The sequence below is a fragment of the Lissotriton vulgaris genome, chromosome 6, assembly GCF_964263255.1.
Source record: "Lissotriton vulgaris chromosome 6, aLisVul1.2, whole genome shotgun sequence".
In the NCBI taxonomy this organism is placed as follows: domain Eukaryota; kingdom Metazoa; phylum Chordata; class Amphibia; order Caudata; family Salamandridae; genus Lissotriton; species Lissotriton vulgaris.
This window is the reverse complement of record NC_141694.1, coordinates 1,329,640,223-1,329,658,776: the sequence shown is the minus strand read 5'-3', so window position 1 is coordinate 1,329,658,776 and position 18,554 is coordinate 1,329,640,223. Positions and strand designations below refer to the sequence as shown.

The 18,554-nt window shown below is 43.1% G+C and overlaps 1 protein-coding gene across 1 annotated transcript in view; it reads right to left on the bottom strand.

Moving 5' to 3' along the window:
* LOC147708844 (pantetheine hydrolase VNN2-like) overlaps positions 1-14,953 on the bottom strand; it is a 130,934-nt gene extending 115,981 nt beyond the window's left edge. The window contains exon 1 of the mRNA XM_086927466.1: positions 14,603-14,953. Within this exon, the coding sequence (XP_086783592.1) occupies positions 14,603-14,809 (207 nt within the window). The 5' untranslated portion in view covers positions 14,810-14,953. The remainder of the gene's footprint in view (positions 1-14,602) is intronic.
* Positions 14,954-18,554: the final 3,601 nt, after the last annotated feature.

Genomic DNA, 18,554 nt, shown 5'->3' with positions numbered 1-18,554 from the left:
GAGATCAATGTGGATGAGGTGATTAAGGCAATTCGCCATTCGAAAAAGGGAAAAGCAGCAGGTCCGGACGGTCTGCCCGGAGAAATTTACAGATCCCTTGAACATATCATAGCTCCAGTGCTTACCGCACTTTTCAATGGCATTCTAATAAATGGAGACCTACCACCCAAATCTTGGGGAGAGGCTACAATAGTTCTTATTCCTAAACCTGGAAAATATCCATTGGAGTGTGGGTCATATAGACCAATATCACTTCTTAATAGTGATTACAAAATATTTACAACCATCATCTCCACAAGATTGGCTAGCGTTATTAGTAATATTGTTCACCCAGATCAAAAGGGATTCATTAAAGGTAGACAACTAGCGGAGTTAACTCATGAACTCGTGGGGGCTATAGATATTGCTACGGCTGACTCTATACCCCTAGCAACTTTGATCCTAGACGCAACCAAAGGGTTTGATAGGGTTAACTGGCTCTATTTAAATGACGTATTAAAAAAATTCAACTGTGGGGAAGGGTTTTGTAGGACAATTAAATCGCTATGCAACACACCTTCTGCTAGGTTAATGATTAATGGGGGTTTGACCGACGCCTTCAACATATCTAGAAGCCCAAGGCAGGGCTGCCCGCTTTCCCCTCTCCTATTCAACTTGTACATCGAACCGCTTGCTCAACTTTTAAGGGACGAGGCCAATATTCCATCTTTTAGCTATGGAGAGTGGGAAAGGCGGGTGGCACTATATGCAGATGATATTTTGGTTTTTACATCTGACCCAGTTAAGGCATTGCCAGTCATCATTGGACGGGCTAAAGATTTTGGTCATATTTCGGGTTATGACATTAACTCCAGTAAAACGGAGATAATGGTATGGAATTTACCAAACATTCAGCTAGGGGCAAACGTTTCAACATCTATGCGTTACCTAGGAATAAGAATAACCCAGGAAGTGGGGAATATTGGGCAAACTAATTTGGAAAGAATACATACCGAGAGTAAAAAACTTCTTAAATCCTGGTCACATCTATCGCTCTCCATAATGGGTAGAGTAAATGTAGTTAAAATGTGTATCCTCCCTAAATTTACCTTTATCTTTAATAGTATTCCAACTGTTTTTGAGCCAAAACAAATTGAAAAATCTCAAAGAGAAATTAATTCTTTTATATGGAATTATAAAACAACAAGAATAGCATGGAAAAAACTAAGAAGAAGAAGGGAAAAGGGGGGCCTTGCACTTCCGGACTTGTTGTACTACTCGTGGGCCTTCCAGGTGTCACACTCAAGAATGGTATTAAAAACGCCATCTAATCTTACTCCTAACTCTATGTATAAAGCAATATTACTCGGGGCGAATTTAACACCAGAAGGTTTTATGTTTAAATTTGGAAGTCAGAAATTCTTTAAAAAAATTAAACTTAAAACGGCACAATCATGGGCTAAAAACTGGACCAACATAAGGAAAAAAATAGGCCTGTCATATTATTCTAATTATTCCCTAATCTGGGCAATCTGGGATTCACCCGGCTTACCACCATGTTTGAAGGACAGCCTCTCCACTATAATAAACCAAGCAGGAATCACAAGATGGGGCCAACTGTTTAAAGACGGGAAATTAATAGCTTGGAATGAATTATATGAACTTGTAGGCCCAGGGCTATCTAGATTTAAACATATTCAACTAGATAGCTGGGCGAGATCACAGAGCCAATAAGATACCAACATTGGGAAAAACAGCACATTAGAACAAACGCTGGTAGAACGCCCCATTGGAGGGAAAGAAGTAGCTACATGGTATTGGCAGATGCTGGAAGAAAACGATGGGGAATTTAAACTGCCAGATGAGCTATGGGGAACAGCGATTAGAACTCCATGTGACGAGATGTGGCTAAAATCTTGCGGACTACTGTATAAAATCGTAAAACCTGCATGGTTAAGACGAAATCATCTTTTTTCAATTCACTGTGCCTATATAACACCATTGAAATTGTCTAAATTTCTACCAGATAAAAAATGTAACAAATGCAACATGGCAGGTGCCAATGACATACACATATTTCCAGAATGTCCTGACATTTCAAACTTTTGGGAAGAGGTGAAGAACACTCTAAACTCTATCCTACACACATCCTTGTCAATAACCCTCTAACTTGTCATTTTTGGGCTGGAAGAGAATATTAAGGGCAAGGCGAAATGTTTTCTCTTCTATGCGATTTTAATGGCGAGAAGACAAATATATATACAGTGGATAGAAAAAACACACCCACTACATTCTCGATGGCTTTCATCCCTATATGAAATCTCGAAAATGGACCTTAAAAGAACAGCTAGTAAGCACAATTTGGCCTTTATGGGATCTTCTAATCAATTGGAGATGAACACGGGGTTTTTTTTTCCCCGGGTCCGATGATTATGCCATCAATGCTCCTGGACCAGGGCCAGCCTAGAATCGATTTCGGTCCTACAGGTTGAAATATACCTAGATGGAGTTAAAGATTCCCTCTATCTTCTTGGGGACATCTCTACCACTAGAAAATCAAATCACGTCCCTAAGTCGTGCAAGGTGGTTGGTATTGCCCTTGTCGAGAAGGGAAGGCAAATGAGGACAAAAAAAAGAAAAAAGAAAAAAAAAGATTAACGCCACATAAGAACACCTATTTGAGGATGGCTACTGACACAGGACAGATTTAATCACTCCTATCATTCAGTATCTCCATCCTGTCTCCTCTGCCAGTCCCATGTTGTGTATTCACTGGCCTTCTCATTCCCTTTTCCTGCTTACGGTCACAGTTTCAATACATTAACTTATAAAGGGGGAGAAGGGAATCAGCTTTTGGGAAAATATCAAGTAAAGTATATCCACCTTCCGACAACAGTTTTGTTGTTGTAACAAACAAAAAGACGATTGAAGGAGTGCTTGAATTAATTTCAGCCATTTGGATCGCTCAGGGCTGCTGCTCTCCACACTAACATTTTTCACCGACTATGCCACTATGGATGGTACCTGGATGTAAATCAGTCTTGGTACTGTTTCACTGGAAACATCCAGTGCGAACTTCTGAGGCCTAAGTAGGCATGGGTAGTTATTTTTTGCATCAATTTACGCTGTGTGGTATATTTTGTGTTGCTCTGTTGGTTTTGTATTTCTCTCTAGTTTGTTTTTTGTTGCTCCTTGTGTGGGTCTGTTCTTGTTACTTAGTGAAGTCTGGTAGTGATTATATTGCTCTAATAGCGTCTTTACTTTTACGTTGCTCTATATTTGTTTTTGTTGCTTTCTATTGAGAGATGATTTTTGCGTTGATTGTTAGTGTTGTGTAGCTATCTGTTAGCAATAGGCCTTGCATTACTAAAAATTAGAGCTATTGGTGTTGCATTATTATTTGCAACGCCAAAAGCTCAAACTTTTACTAATGCAAGACCTATTGCATTGCAAATGCTTGTTCTTTAAACGTTTAGCGCGCCACAGCTGCCAGTCTGCCGCCAGTCAGGAGAAATGGGGGCGTGTCCTCCTCTCTGCTGCCGATTGGCAGCATAGAGGACTGGAGGAGCGTGGCTGGCTGGATGCTCCAAAGTGTGCATGTCAGTTTGGCTGGCAGTGTTGTGCTGGCCAAAGTTACATGGGCACTTTGAAGCTCTTCCCCCAGCTGTTTTAGACGGCTGGGTGGAGACCAAGCACAGGCCTACAAGGCTTTAAAGAACATTCAGCCAGCCTGCTCCATCCTATCCTGGTGCTTCTCTCATGCTGGGTACCAGCTTGGAAGTAGAGCCAGGATTGGTTAGAGTAATTGCCAGGAGGCTGGGGCCGACAGAACAGGGACCAAAGGGAGGAGGACGTCCTACGTGCAGCAAGCAAGGTAAGTGACTTTTTTGTTTTTATTATTTGCCACTCGCCTTGCCTGCATACACACACCCACCCACTACTCAGTTATCCACTCCACTGATCCATGATATTAGCATTGGTTGATCAGATCTAAAAAAACAAAACAGGATTTCGCTAGAAAAAAAGCCAAAAGAGCACTGACAACCAGTGCCTCACAACTTTGATTTGCTTCTGAAGCAGCAGCAACATTTCACACCATTATTGGTCCTTTTAGAGTAGACGCTGGAATTTGCCTGCTTGTGAAAATGTGAGAGGATTAGTTACCTGGTTTAGTGCTGCTGATAAAGTTCAAACCAAAACTAAGAACATAGTGCATTTCACCCTGCACTGAAATCTTTCAAAATCCTGAATCAATCTTGACGAATGAGGTGCAAACTATAAATAAATGGCTAGACAAAAATAGTGGTTTTGTCGGGAGTAGGACAATTTCTTTGCTATATTGTAGATCAAAAATTATTGTATATCTCAACATTAAATGTGCGATGCACAAAGACACACAACAGCAATTTTAGTTTCAATGGTTTCTCTTATTGAAAAAAAGTTTGCATGTGTTCATCAATAGATAAATGGCTGTCCAAGACAAACTGACATAAAACCACATAGAGCGTGAAATACTTGGTGACTGTAAGTGAGTGGTGATGTCCGTGCTATATAGGGATAAGGAGGATGACATATATTCATACAAATAAACAAAACATAGATTCTCGTGTGTCCATTTTTGAATTCAATAATCACAACAGGCTAAAATATTTTCTTTCTTGTGTTGAGACTTTGCATGGACCAATTGACAGACAACGTCTACGTTTCGACCCTAGAATGTAGTGCATCTGGAGCGGGTCTTCATCAGGACAATGGAAAAGGACAGCCTGCAAGTGAGAAAGGAAGGGTGCGTTTGTTTAGAACTAGGTGTGTGTCTGAGGGAATGCATAGCGAGGAGGCAGTGCCGATTAGCATGCTCACCTGAAGGTGCTTAGGAAGCTAGGGATGTCTTCAGTAGCTCCTATGGCGGGGGTGTCAGCCGACACCCTAGCGCTGTAATCTTAGTCAGTGGTCTGTGGGGATTGTAAGGCAAGCGTCAGATCATGACCTGTATAATATGTGTCGAGAAAGGAGGTACCAAGTAATGTACATACCTTGTATATTAACTGTGAAACTTCTTCACCAGCCGGTGGAAAGAAGAGGGGTATGTACCGCCGTAGCGATCACCTGGGGAGATAGAAAATACCACTATTGAGCCTGCTGGCGCTAACTAAATAAGATATGCTCTACCACAGTACTTCGAACGGCCAACCGTGTATTGAGGTGCCTCACGTGTTTGAGGTGGTCAGGCGAGTGATGGGGCAGAAGTACGATGTGTGTTAATTGGGCACAAGGAAAGAAATTTGAAAGCATGCAAATCAGGTTACGTGAAGTATTAGAACCATAAGTCGACCGGATATCAAGTTGTTACACTGTCAGTGCGGGACAACATCCTTGTGAAGCCGTCAGTGTTATGACTGTCTATGGTGGAAAGTAGTCGACCGAAGTCAAGTAAGACTGTCAGCGCGGGACATCCACCACATGTCGCCGTCAGTGCAGTGCTTAATTGAAATGGTAAAGAGTGCTAATTTAAAAATGCCACACATAGCAATGAAAGGGGTTGACATGCGTCTCTGAGCGATTGATGTTGTACTTAAAGCAAGGCAATTAAAGTCAATCCGGGACCATTTGTATCCGTGTGTGGCGGAGGGTGATGTTAACATGCCATAAACGAAGAAAGTTATCGAAGTGGAAAATATTGGAGCTGCGGGGCGTGCTATTATACAATAGAGTTCTCTAAGAGGGAGTCATGGGCATGTAAGCTACGTGATCGGTGCTCCCAAGACCAATACTTAACATTAGAGAATCTACAAGCCTACTTCTCAGTGTGAATTTAAAATTACCGTCTCGTGGTTTGTGATAATATTGTGCTCATTAATTCAGGGAGGAAGTGCTACTGAGCGTAATTCTTCTCCTGGGGGGTCTAACCGGACAAGTTGTGCAGGCGAACTTACTTGGAGATACGATGAGGACATCTAAATCCGTCTCAGCGCGGCGATGAGTGGCAAGGGAGCCGAGCACGCTGTCCCTATTTAACATGCAAGACTGCGTGGCCTACGTCTCGGAATGCATATTACTTAACGTGTACGGCAACCGGTAAAACCTGGCGGTGGCTCTACATTGCAGGATGCCTGATGTGAGCCTATTACTTGAGCTCGTATTTCTCCGTCGGCGTCTGTGAACTTAAGTAAACTCCAGTGGCGGCTGGTGACATTTGAAAGTGGTGAGCCGTAAAGTGATAATCATACTGCACCGTAGCGAGCGAGCGTAGCGAGCGAGGCCGAACCCCCTAAGGAGGGTTCGAGGGGAATTCCCCCCGAGAAAATTTTGAAAAAATAGTGGAAAAATGGTGCATTTCCAAGCAAATCTGAGAAAGCAGGAAGGTTAATAAAGCAATTGTGAAAGTGCAGGGATTACATTATTAAAGAGCTGTCATATAACATACTAGGTAGCTGCTCATTCAGTATAACAACAGAGCTTCATTACAGACTTCAAGATACAATGCTGAGAACCTCACAGATTGTTTTTATTTAAACTGCAAACAACAAAACAAACAACTTTTTTGGTTTAAACTGCAAACAACAAAAGAACCAACTAAACAGGTCACAAACTATCACCATTCAACATATTTACTTTTTGTATCTAAATTTAGCACGCCTGTCTTTAAGCGCAGCAAATTTTTCAATTACTTGAATGTTAAAGTCAGCAATATTTTGAACAAGCTTGCTCTCTATAGAGAGCATTGCGGCCCATCCTCGATGTGGAAGCACATCAGGAGTAATCACACAACCACCTATCTTAGAAAGCTGAAGGAGAAAAGAACATCATTTAGCCACACAGAAGCATCGTCATCTACCTCCAACCAACCTTCAGGAAATATCAGTATTGCACCAACTTGTAAGCAATTCAAAGACATGGTTGTTTACTGTTCCAAATGTCAAGAACCTTCTAAAAGGTGAAGCAGCATCATTGTTAATTTCTTTTTGTTTGCTTTCTATCATTACACAAGGACATGTGCTAATGTTAGATATGTTAAACACCAAGGAAGCTCCTCAAGTGACAGAGAATGATGAAGACGTACCAGCATCCAAACATCTGTGAACTTTAAACAATGATACGCCCAAGATTTAATTTGGAAATCTGAGGACATTATTTTTTTTTCAAGAAATACATGTGGCAATTTAAAAAAAAATTTATCGTTTTAAAACTGTTTTTTTTTCATATGCTACAGTTTTGCTTAGAATTTTACTCTCTGCATGTTCGCTATCGGATTACAGCATTGGATTACAGCATTTTTTCTGCAAAATAAAAAAACACCACATCTTTCTTCAAGAGCTGTGTCAATGACATGTTATTATTAAGTATGTGCCTAGATGTGTCATTGTATATGTATTCAGTACAGGCATTTTATTTATTTGTCTTACTTTATTTAATGCATTTTTATATAGCTCGAACTTTACCCAAAGGTGTCCGAGCGCTTTACAAAACAACCAGGTAAGTTACAAAAGGTACACAAGATGTGAAAATATATACGTTAGTGTATGTTTTGGTGTATTACAATACGAATAATTTTATACCTGGGTGTCTTAGTGTATGCATCTGTTTGTAACTATGTCAGTGTTTGGGGGGTGGAGTTTGCCTGGCCTGAAGATAGCCGCGTAGTCCTTTTGTCACGCTCGATACGATATCCTTAATTTATCCTGCACTCAACTGTCCTCCATAAACTATAAATAGTACCTGCCACCCTGGAGAAACTATCGACATCAGGGGTTATCGAAAACAACAGCCGTCATCGCAGCTCGGAGTGGAAGCCAAATTGCGGCCTGTGCGGAAGACGGAAGAGTGCGGAGCGGCTTGGGGCACCGCCACCGATGTCAAGTATTACTAGTGTGGTCACTCTTTGTTGCAAGCGCCATATAGTCTTTCTCAGGCGCGCTAAACCCCACGTTATTCATCTCAGCTGGGGGGGGCACTTTGTGGAGATGACGGATAATAATACCTCAAGCAGAATAAAATGAAGGCAAAGAGCTGGCGACATTTTATGTAAATTGCCAACGTGAATGAAAGCTAAGTACACTTCGGATATCTGTTTCAAGTCCATTACCCTGTATAATGAAAACCAAATCCGTGGTTAATCCCTCCAAAAAAATGTGCATAATTTAGAAACCGAGCGCGCGGCTGATTCTGGGAGCTGATACTGTGTGCACGTCCTACCAGGCTGAATGGGATTTCTTGTCTGGCAGCTGCCTGCCCTCAGTTCTACCACAATCTTAGATTAATTTCAGCGTGGTTCAGACAGCATTTCCGACTCTGCAACAACCGCGGTATTTCAGATTTTTTTTTGATGAAAAGAAGAAGGAAACAAAAATAAATAAAAAAATCTATCGGTTTTCGTTCCTAATCATACTTTTAGTTCCAAGTTGTCTACTATCTGTATACAGACTGACGCTGCCAAATTGGCTTGATGCGAGTAAATTTCCACACCATGATGCACGTGAGAAAACTTTTGAAAAGGCACATATTATCGTAGGCTTTTTAAGTTAGGCTACATTTACATGATGTGTGGCTGTGCTGAGTGCTCTGGGGTCACCTGAACATGCCTTCCTCTTCCCTTTCTACCTTGCACAGCCTTTGGGAAAGGGAACCCCAAAGTAACTATCTTCATTTGATGCTGCCCAGCTTCTCTGTGCCCTGGGTAGCCCAGAGAGCAAGAACAGAGCAAAGGTGGTAAGAGCAGGTGATTTTTGGAAGTACACTTTCACAAAAAGAGCAATTTCCCATTTGAATTTGTTGTTTGTGTATCTTTCTTGCATTCGTTCTTTGTCGATGATGCGTAAGATATGTTGTTTTGGACATTGTAATTTTTAGGCCATGGTCCAAAGTTTGTAGTCTTTCTAGTTTCTCAATGTTACGCTAGGTCTCCACTTCATGTTAGCAGTGGGATCCTTCATCTATTGTGTACCCTGGGGTTTGAAATAATGAAGAGCTATGTTTTCAACATGCTTCTAAACTCCAGGTGATTTATGGCAGCCTCTATCTTTGGTGGAAGTGAATTCCATAATTTTGAAATTTAGAATCAGATGGATGTACCACCCCAATTTTTTTTCTTACATTGTTATAAAATAGTTTTGGAGCCTACCTACGAGTAGCATACTTTTCTGGGAGTATTCCTCGAATTTTATCAGTTAAAGTTCCAATTATTGCCTTGTGCATCTCAAGGAAGCTAACCAGATGCCAAATGTGAGTTAAGAGTGTGCACCAATGAAGCTGGAAGCCAGCTCTAGAGGACAGCAGATAAACAATCCAAGGAATGCATAGAAGACCTGTATATGAAGAAATATATGCCAAGAATGGAGAACCGGGAAGGAGAAACCCAACAAAGTGTAGTGAACGCAAGACTAGGTAATGGACTATGCATCACTGGAAAAGCTGAAACAGCATCAGACATTGTCAGACACTTACTAAAGTGCTTATTTTCTGTGTTTACTTCCCGTGCCCTGGAAGTTCCGCCTCTGACCTGGAATTGTTCTGCCCAGTATTGTTACTAGTATCACAGCTTCCATTTTCCACAACTGCCACGCCTGAGATGATAATCTCTGAAACTTGAAAGAAACTCTAAAGCCTGCATGTGAATCTGGTGAACATGCAACACATGTACACTGCCAACTATTATGTGCTCATGTGAAGATTTACCAGACAAGTGGCAGCATGGTACATTTTATGTAGGAGCACCTATGCATTTTTTGTTCCTCTCTTCCTACAATACCATTTAACTATCTGATCATTCTCGTCGTGTTTTTGATTTATTCACACTTTGGTTGATCCTGCCACAAAAATAAGCTTTGCATGGCAAACATTTAAGAAACACTTCACCATAGTTCAGTACTGGCTTTGTGCCGGTGGTTGCAAGAGATGGGGGGGCATATCACATAAAGTGTGCACTGTGAGTGCTAAACTCAGTCCACAATCTCTGCCAAAGTTTTGGTCGTGTGGCGTCTTTAGTAGTTGCATATCTACCGCATCGCTATTTTAGGCAGAGATAAATGGTTGCTTGTCACAGTAACAATCAAGATGTGTTGCTTTGGGATGAAAATGTATCAGCATTTAATGACATCGAAAGTTAACAACAGAACATAGCACAATAACATAAGCAAAGCAACAAAAACACAAAACATAAAAGGGCACATCGTAACAAAACAGAAAACAGCCCAACAATCGCAGAAACAAAATCACATTATAATAGTGCATCACAAAAAGACAGCAGCACAAAAAAACACATCACCACCCAAAAGAATGCCACACAACAAATGTGCACAAACGTTCTTGTCACACCTTAGCACATCCAGTATCCTGTATTCATATTGCGGTGGTTAAAGGTGCTTCTGGCAAGCACTGCCTTAACCTACCACCAAGGTCATAAAAAAACACCAATCAAAAATATTTTGTGATCCAGAAGAGGTTCCAGGTGGTGGACTCAAGACTAGACAGCTTTGATGTACTGTCAGCAGCACTGGCGGTGGAATCCTAAAACAAAACCTTGGTCCCCTGCAATGCATTTTTTTTACGAATTAAGAGCGGTCATAGTTATTATACGCAAAGTTAATGACATAATTAAAGCTTCACATATTAATTTTGAAACATTTTAAAGGCATTTCCCCTCTAGTCATGTAAGAGAATACTATGGAAAACATGTGCACATTAGTGGTTTTGCTTCCTCTACCTTTAGGTTATTTTTAAAACCAAGATTTTCCCCTTAAAGCATCTTTTATAACGTGTGTGCTTTAAAACTCATACTAATAATAATCTCGTATCATTATCCGCATCCAACACGTGTTTGCTTGAAAACTAATTACACAAAATGTAATGTGAAAAACAATACAGCGCTTAATTCGTTTTTATATTGCCCTTTGGCACATATGGCTGGACGATGATTGAAACGTTTGAAGAGTGTCGGGAAGTTGTGGTTAACAGCAAGAAATCAAATTACAAACAGCTGTTGTACTAAACTCACGTGCGTTTTTACCAGACTGGATCACCAGATTGACCACATAATGTTTTCTGATTGTGGGTAGCTACTAGAGTGTTACCACGTTTTGCATTTCTTTGCATGTGTATGTATGAATGTATTCATGTGTATATCTGTGTGTATGTATGAGTGTGTGTGTGTATGTATGTATGTACTCATGTGTGTATGTATGCATGCATGTACGTATGTGTGTGTGTGTATGTATGTGTGCATTTATGTATACGTGTATGTATGTATGGAGAATGTATACATTCTTCACGTGTGTACATTGATTAATTTAATGTAAAATAGACCATTGCTGTCATTGGGGCACAGGACAATGTACTAAGAAATGTGAGCAAAAATATCAGTGATGAATGATTTAATTATAGAACAAGTTACTTGCTGGTACAACAACACCAAAGGAAAGCAAGCGGTTGTCATAGCTATCTCTGCCGCCTGCTCTCCCGTTTACAGAAGGGCCCCTGTTTTGACTTTCATTGTTTGCTCACCGAAAGAAATGAAAACCCGACGCATAACAGACCCAACTCAGGGCCCTGGACCCTACTACTAACCAAGGCAAGACTGCATTTATTTGGGAGGTTTCACACCCTTAAGCAACCCCCTCCCCCGCCACGCAGCCACGCATCTGCACAATAAATAAAAAATAAGTAACTCAAATGTCTTTCTTACGTGGGGTGGGTGGCAGCAGCAGGCGGTCCGACCGTCGAATCCACACACACACGACGACACGCAGTCAGTACTGGTGGTCACGACGACGACTACCAGTACCACAAGTTAACGACGAGTAGTCAGCACACAGTTGAGTCACTCCGTCCTCAGACTCAGTCACTCACGCGCCCCACTGACTCTAGTCTCACTAGTCTATGACTGTGACTCAGCAGTCATCACATGATCCAGGCACTTACTAGTTTCACTTTCATTTATGGTGTTGTTGTTGTGGGTGACTGGCCATGATGTGAGCAGCTCTCTGGCATGATTCCAGCACGCGCAGTGACGAGGGACAATGGCAAATCACCGACGATTCTGGCTCAGACCAGCCAACACCCACGCGCGGCACCATCCTTCTGCAGCATCCAACCAATCCTGGCGCAGCACAGAGCAGACTGAAATCTGCCCATTACGAGACCCGGGGCCCCGGGTCCATGCCTATATTCCTTAGTGGCAGAGGGGGGAGTTTAAAGAGTGCGCATGCGCGGGCCAGTGAAAATCTGGTCTTCTCCGGCCTTTTACATGCGCACTCACTGGCAGTACAGTAGCGTCACCCTCTGCCTGTGCGCTGCCTGCCTGTCACTCTCTGGCACAGCCCCGCCCCCCACGGGCCGGCCGGCCCACTTCCTTATGGATGCCCGATCCTGTCGGGCTTCTCCCGGGGCCTTAGTGCGCTCGGCACCGATTCATTTTTCACTGCTTGGAAATAATAAAAAGCTACGTTATTACACATGTTGGCAGTGCAGTCGTGGGCCGTCCAGGCTAGTGGGGCGTTGCCCCAACGCCCCCAATGGACGCACCGCCACTGGTAAACTCTCAGTTTACTTAAGTTCACATCGCCGAGGAGAACTGATAATCGTGTCAGTCAGCATGATGTCGGACGCCCACTCCCTTTAGATTCTGAAGGGAGTGGGGGGTCCATTGTCATGTTGACTGACCAGTGGGGGGCAACAGGCAGCAGCACAACACATGTGCGCATGAGTGGGGACGGAGGGGGAATTTTCGCACCGTGCCCACACATGCGCACTTGTGTTTTCACATGCCCGCGCATGCCCATCTGGAGCCCCACGGTCTCCTAATGGGCAGGCCTCGGGCGAACAGTAACCTTTGCCCCATGCCATGGATGAGAGGGGCTGCCACTCCAGTGCTGTTCCTGTCTGAAGAGGTGCCGAAAGCTGACCAGGAGCGGAGGTGGTCAGGTAAGTTTTATAAATGTTGTTATCCCTAGGACCCCCCCCTCCCCCAGCGAGATCAACCCCCCCCCCCCCGCAAGACTAAACACCCCCCCCCCTCGAGACCCCCACAGTCTCTAGAAAATTACTTCCCCAAATTGTCAACTGCATTATATGCAGCCAGTGCAGTTGCTAAGATCAGGGTAAAGCAGCAGGGAGCAGATGTTTTTTTTTTTTTTTTTACTGTTAATGAGTTACTAGCAGGCATTGAGTTAGGTATTCTGTTGCATTATGGAAGTTGTATTTCCCCGAATGAGCGGTTGTTTGAAGGCGGTAGAGGATTGATTGAGTGGTGGTTAATTAAACAGGCGAAAGCGTGTGGTTTAAATATCGGGCGGTTACATGGGAAGGAGAGAGACACTCTTTTGGCAACGAGATGCGAGCACGGAGATTTTAAGAAGTTGCAGTAATGTTGTACTTTTTTCTTGCTCACCCTCTTATTTCGGAAACTATCCATTCTTCTCAGTCTGTCCCGTCTAGCCTCCTCCTGCTTACCCCACTTTCTCCACTGATCAGATGGCCTTCCTACACTTGGGAGCAAAACTACAGATGATGGATGTGTATTTAATGACATTGCTGTGCAGCTATTTGTATATCCTATGTTACGCAACAAATGAAGATTATGACAAATAATTAGGTACAGGAAGGCTTCTTCAGTGTGTTTGCGGACATACGCAGTAAAGCTTTGTGGCATCTGTACTGTGAGACTTACACTGCCTTTCATCCTCCCCAGTTTGTGAAGATTCACAGCCACCGATAAAACACCTCTGTACAAACCCTGGATTTCATAGAAGTCACCATATCATACATAATATTATATATTGCATATAGCATTACCCACTGTAAATTATAGGGATATTGCAATAGGGTTAAAGGCCGACTTTCTTTATAAGATCACAGTAATTAAAAGTAACTTGCAAAGTCTTTTTTAAATTAATGGTGTGGAATTTTTTATTCCTCATAATACATGGGCACATATACACCAACTCAACTGTAATAATGTATTAAACTACTCCAGCGATTTATGCTTTCTTATTACAAGTGAGAGGTGCTGTTGCAATTAAACTCTAATAAGAAAATCAGAAACAGGCGTTCAGGCAACCATTTATTACATGACATATTCGAGATCACAGTAATGAAATTCTTCTCATGAGAACAAGATCAATAAAAAAGCCACGTGAATAATTCCAAATTTGGTGTGGCAAACTTATTTCAAAAGATTATATGTACAACCTAAGGGGGTGGTGGAACCTGAGTTGTCCGGGGGTCCGTTTCACCTGCTTCCCTTGTGGTTAGCTTTACTAGTAGACCAGGATGGGTGTGTTAAGATAATCTGCACAGGGCAGGTAGAGATATAGATGAGTTCATTAAATACAAGCTCGCTCGCTATGGGGCATTATGACAATCATTTTAAGCCCAACCAATTTCAAATGTCACCAGCCACCCCTGCCTAGGCCTCCATGTCCGTTCAAAGGTTTCCCTCTCTGCGGAAGCTAACAAAGGTGCTCAACAGAGCCACACGTGACTGTGACACTATCTCATCGGCCTGTGTAGACCAGGGCAGACCCCACCCCAGCCTTAGGTAGATACTCGTCCAATCAAAAGTAAATAAACTTCCACGATTTGACATATATCACGGAAGCTGTCAAAAATTAGAACATCTTTTCTACAGTACCTGTTTTGCTGCGCTTTTGATCGCCGTTTCTAAAACATCCATATTTTTATTCATCAGCTGCAGAGCCCCGGCTGCAGTGACGCACGTGTCGGTGTCATTTTGGATGAAGGCCACGTGTTCATAAACTGCGGCACGAAAACCGGCAGAAGCTGAGACTCCGCAGATCGAGAGAAAGAAAAGGCAGATGCGCGACTGCAGAGCGAACATGGCTGGTGGTCTCCGAGTCCGAAATCGTAGTATAGCTGAGTAGTTTAAGCTGGACGTATGCACCCGGCTCCAACGAGGAACTATTTCCTAACCTTGGCAGCAGCGCTGCGCCAGGCCTTTCCCACATTACATAACATCTCACTCACTGGTCGAAAGCACGAAACAGGTTTCGGCACAGGAACATTTAGGGCACGTTTTCTGGTTCCATTAAAGGTTATGTAAACCAATCTGTGCCTAACATGCGTCACCAGTTTATTGTTAAGATGTTGCAATTTATTTGTATAATTTTGGCTGAAGTCAAGTGAAATAACCACTACATTTCATGAGCTTCATTCATACGACAGGAAAGGAACAATTATGTGTGACACTCTAAGTGACTATTTGTCGTGAGAAAAAACTAATTATTATGTTCATTTAATGTGGTAAAGTTACGAAATGCTCCCTTTTGTTCATTTTAATGTCTAGAAATGAGCTGAGTACCACAACACTGCTCTACCTCAACAGTCCTCTCGAAGTGTGTATGCAAATTCACTACCCTACTTCCAAAGAAGTGCTCATACCTAAAAAGCCAAGTCTGACTGTAGGTGTCAGTCAGTGCTTAATATATAAAATAATAAATGCCTGGGCCAAAGATTTTCTCAGACACCTGCAAAATGTAAGTGTCGCTGAATGCCAAGGCTTTCTATCTTGATTGCACCGAATGCCCCTCTCACCCACCATCCTACACTCCCCATCTATCTCTTTTGCACGTTCTTTTTCCTTCCCTGACTTCTCCCTTTTCCACAGTTTTCCTGTCTTTCTCTTTCTTTCAACCTTTTCTGACTTTCTCTCTCTTGATCTCAGTCAAAGTCTGGTTATGAAAGATTTGTTCTGTTGCCCAGAAACGAGTCCCAATGGGTCCCACCTGCAGCCAGGGGCTCAAATTAAGCACTGGTAATAGTCACATGACATCGATACGTGAGAATGCGTCATGCATTTACCGCTTTCCCAAAATGATTGATGGTATTTTATATTTGAGATGGTATTGTTAGACCTGTCCTCCTTAGGGTGGTCTTTCCCCAGACTTTTTGGCTTTTGCCTCTCGTTTTGCTGATTCTTTTTGTTGGCCTGAGAACTTTACCGCTGCTGACCAGTGCTAAAGTGCATGTGTTTCTCAGCTAAATATGATGACATTGGTGTATACTTGATTGGCATTTTTGTTGGACTGGTAAGTCCCTCTTAAAGTACCCAGGGCCTGTACTTTAAATGCTACTTGTGGGTTGAATTAAGCTGTAATTGCTGAACAGAGCGGAGAAGCTTTTTCATGATTCATATCTTTGGAATGGTAATGAGAAATCCTCCTTACTGGTGAAGTTGGTTTTAACATTACTGTTTTAGAAATGCCACTTTTAGAAAGGGATCCTTTTGCACTTGAGAGCTGCATTGAAGTCGACCCCTACATCAAAACCACTTTTGGGTAAAAGTACCGGGTCTCTGACCCCCGAAAATCACACACTTCTGGATCTTGAACTGAACCTCTGGTAGAAGGGCTGCTGTGCTGCTTAAAGGACTCAACTGCACTGCTTTTCTGCTTGTTGCTCTGCTGCCTGCTGCTCCATGACTCTGCTGAAGGAGAGCTGCACTCGGTATTCCCTCCAAGTGATCTCCAAAGGCTTGCCTCCTTTTTTCTGAAGTCTCAGGGACACAGAAGACTTCCTGCATTCTGCTGGTGCTGGTGGACTCTGCCTTCTGGGAGTCCTATCCTTGCCTGAGGTGCCCTCTCAAAGTTCTGAGCTTCAGAATTGGGTTCTGCTGCTGTTTTGCTACAAAATCGATTCATCGCCACCTTTGCCCTGATTGGAACTGCTTCATCGCCCTTTGACGCAGAGACTGATGACAGCAGTTCTACAGCCTCCGTAGCCTGATGATGACACTCTTAACGGCTTGACACCGATGGAAGCTTGATGATGACACAATGACCCGACTGCGTAGAAAAGATCAACACACTGAGCCCTCAGTGTTGACGCTTTGCTCCATCCAAGGTACTTTCTCAGCGGGACCTGTGTAGCTGCTTGCCATTCATTGTGGTCCTCCTGAGCTTTGGATATGCACCAGTCCCTTGTGACATCAAGTAACCTTTTGACCGCTAGTGATTTCTAAGCACTGTTCTTGCATTTAATCCTTACAAATTCATATCTTGATTTGTGCTGATTGGATTTTTGCAGTTTTGATCTTGTTTTGTTCAGATAAATATTCACTATTTTTTAATCCAGTGTTGAGTCTTTTTGTGGTGTATTCATTGTGTTACTGTGTTTGCATGGTGCACAAATACTTTACACATTGCTTCTTTAGATAAGCCTGACTGTTCTGTGCCAAGGTATCAGAGGCCTGGGTGCATACCTCAGCCAACCAGGAATCCATTTTCTAACATTGGTGATCAGCAGTGGTGCTAGGACTTGTGTTTGTGCAATACCATATAGTAACTGTTGGAACTGGCATGTTCTGGTTCGCTGAGGTGAGGCCCTAGCTAGGCAGAACCTACCACTGCCGTCAGGGGTGGGTGATTGCACTCACTGTATAACCTGCGCTTACCCTTGGGTAGCTTAGCACTGAGCAGTCAGGCTTATCACAGATGCAACGTGTAAAGTATTTGCATGGCACTCTCATACAATAAATACACTGAGCATCACAAAGGAGACTTCACACCTGGTGTATGTAAATAAAGTTTATATTCAACACACACATTAACGCCTTAACCGCGGTGCTCAGCACGGAAGGGGCTAATTAACACAACACAAACATCATGAATTTCTGGGCGTAAATCACAGTTGGAAAGAATACTACAGTGCTAGGCCCAACCAAGTTAAAATGACATCACTACTATCCAGCCTTGAGAAAGATCCTGCTTTCTCCCCCAGCACCCTTATGCGGTGCAAAACTTTTTCAAACCTATGCCCACCCTGGCAATTATTATAATTCAATACCACACAGTCCTAGGGTGAACCCCAGATCCCAACAATATAAAAAATATGTACATACAAATAATTGCAAAACTTTTAAGCAGCACCGTGTGCCGAGGTCGCATGGGTAAAACCAATGTCAAAACTATCATTCTGTTGGCAAGGAATCAACGTGTGAAGGAACACTGCCGGGCTGTGTAATGAATCCAGGCCGGTCCCCAGGCAGTCACTCCCACACACGCTCCTTCAGCACCGATAGATGGTGCAATTAATATCAGGCAGGTTCGTATGGAATGCACTCACACACAGCACCATAATGTGGGGCAAACGATATCTGGCAGGTCAATGGATAGCACACTGCAGACCTGTGGCCCAAGCCTCCCATCACTCTCCAACTCACTCCGACTTCCCTACGCCCACAGGTTGGAGATAACTAGCCCTTCCCGGGACACAAGGCTGATCGCAGCCAAAGTCACACTTTAGTCAGAGTCCCTGGGAAGAGGGTGGGGTAGGTAGCAGGACTAATTAGGAGGCATTCGACAAATGGGGGTTTGGCTACTACGCAGGAAGTTGACTCACAGTATGCGGAGCAGAAATGGGCTGAGAATGATAGTCGGACACTCAAAAAGGGATCCACAATGTGCCTTCCGGCACCAGCCCAGTTCTGGGAAGCACCGGCTGAGTCATGTAGTCTCTTGACCCACTTCCGTTCGCTCTTGGAAATGTTCTATCAGCCCAGTCAATCACTCTCACTATCAAGTACTGATCCGGGCAATGCTACCTGGCAACACAATGTCGTCGGGGGC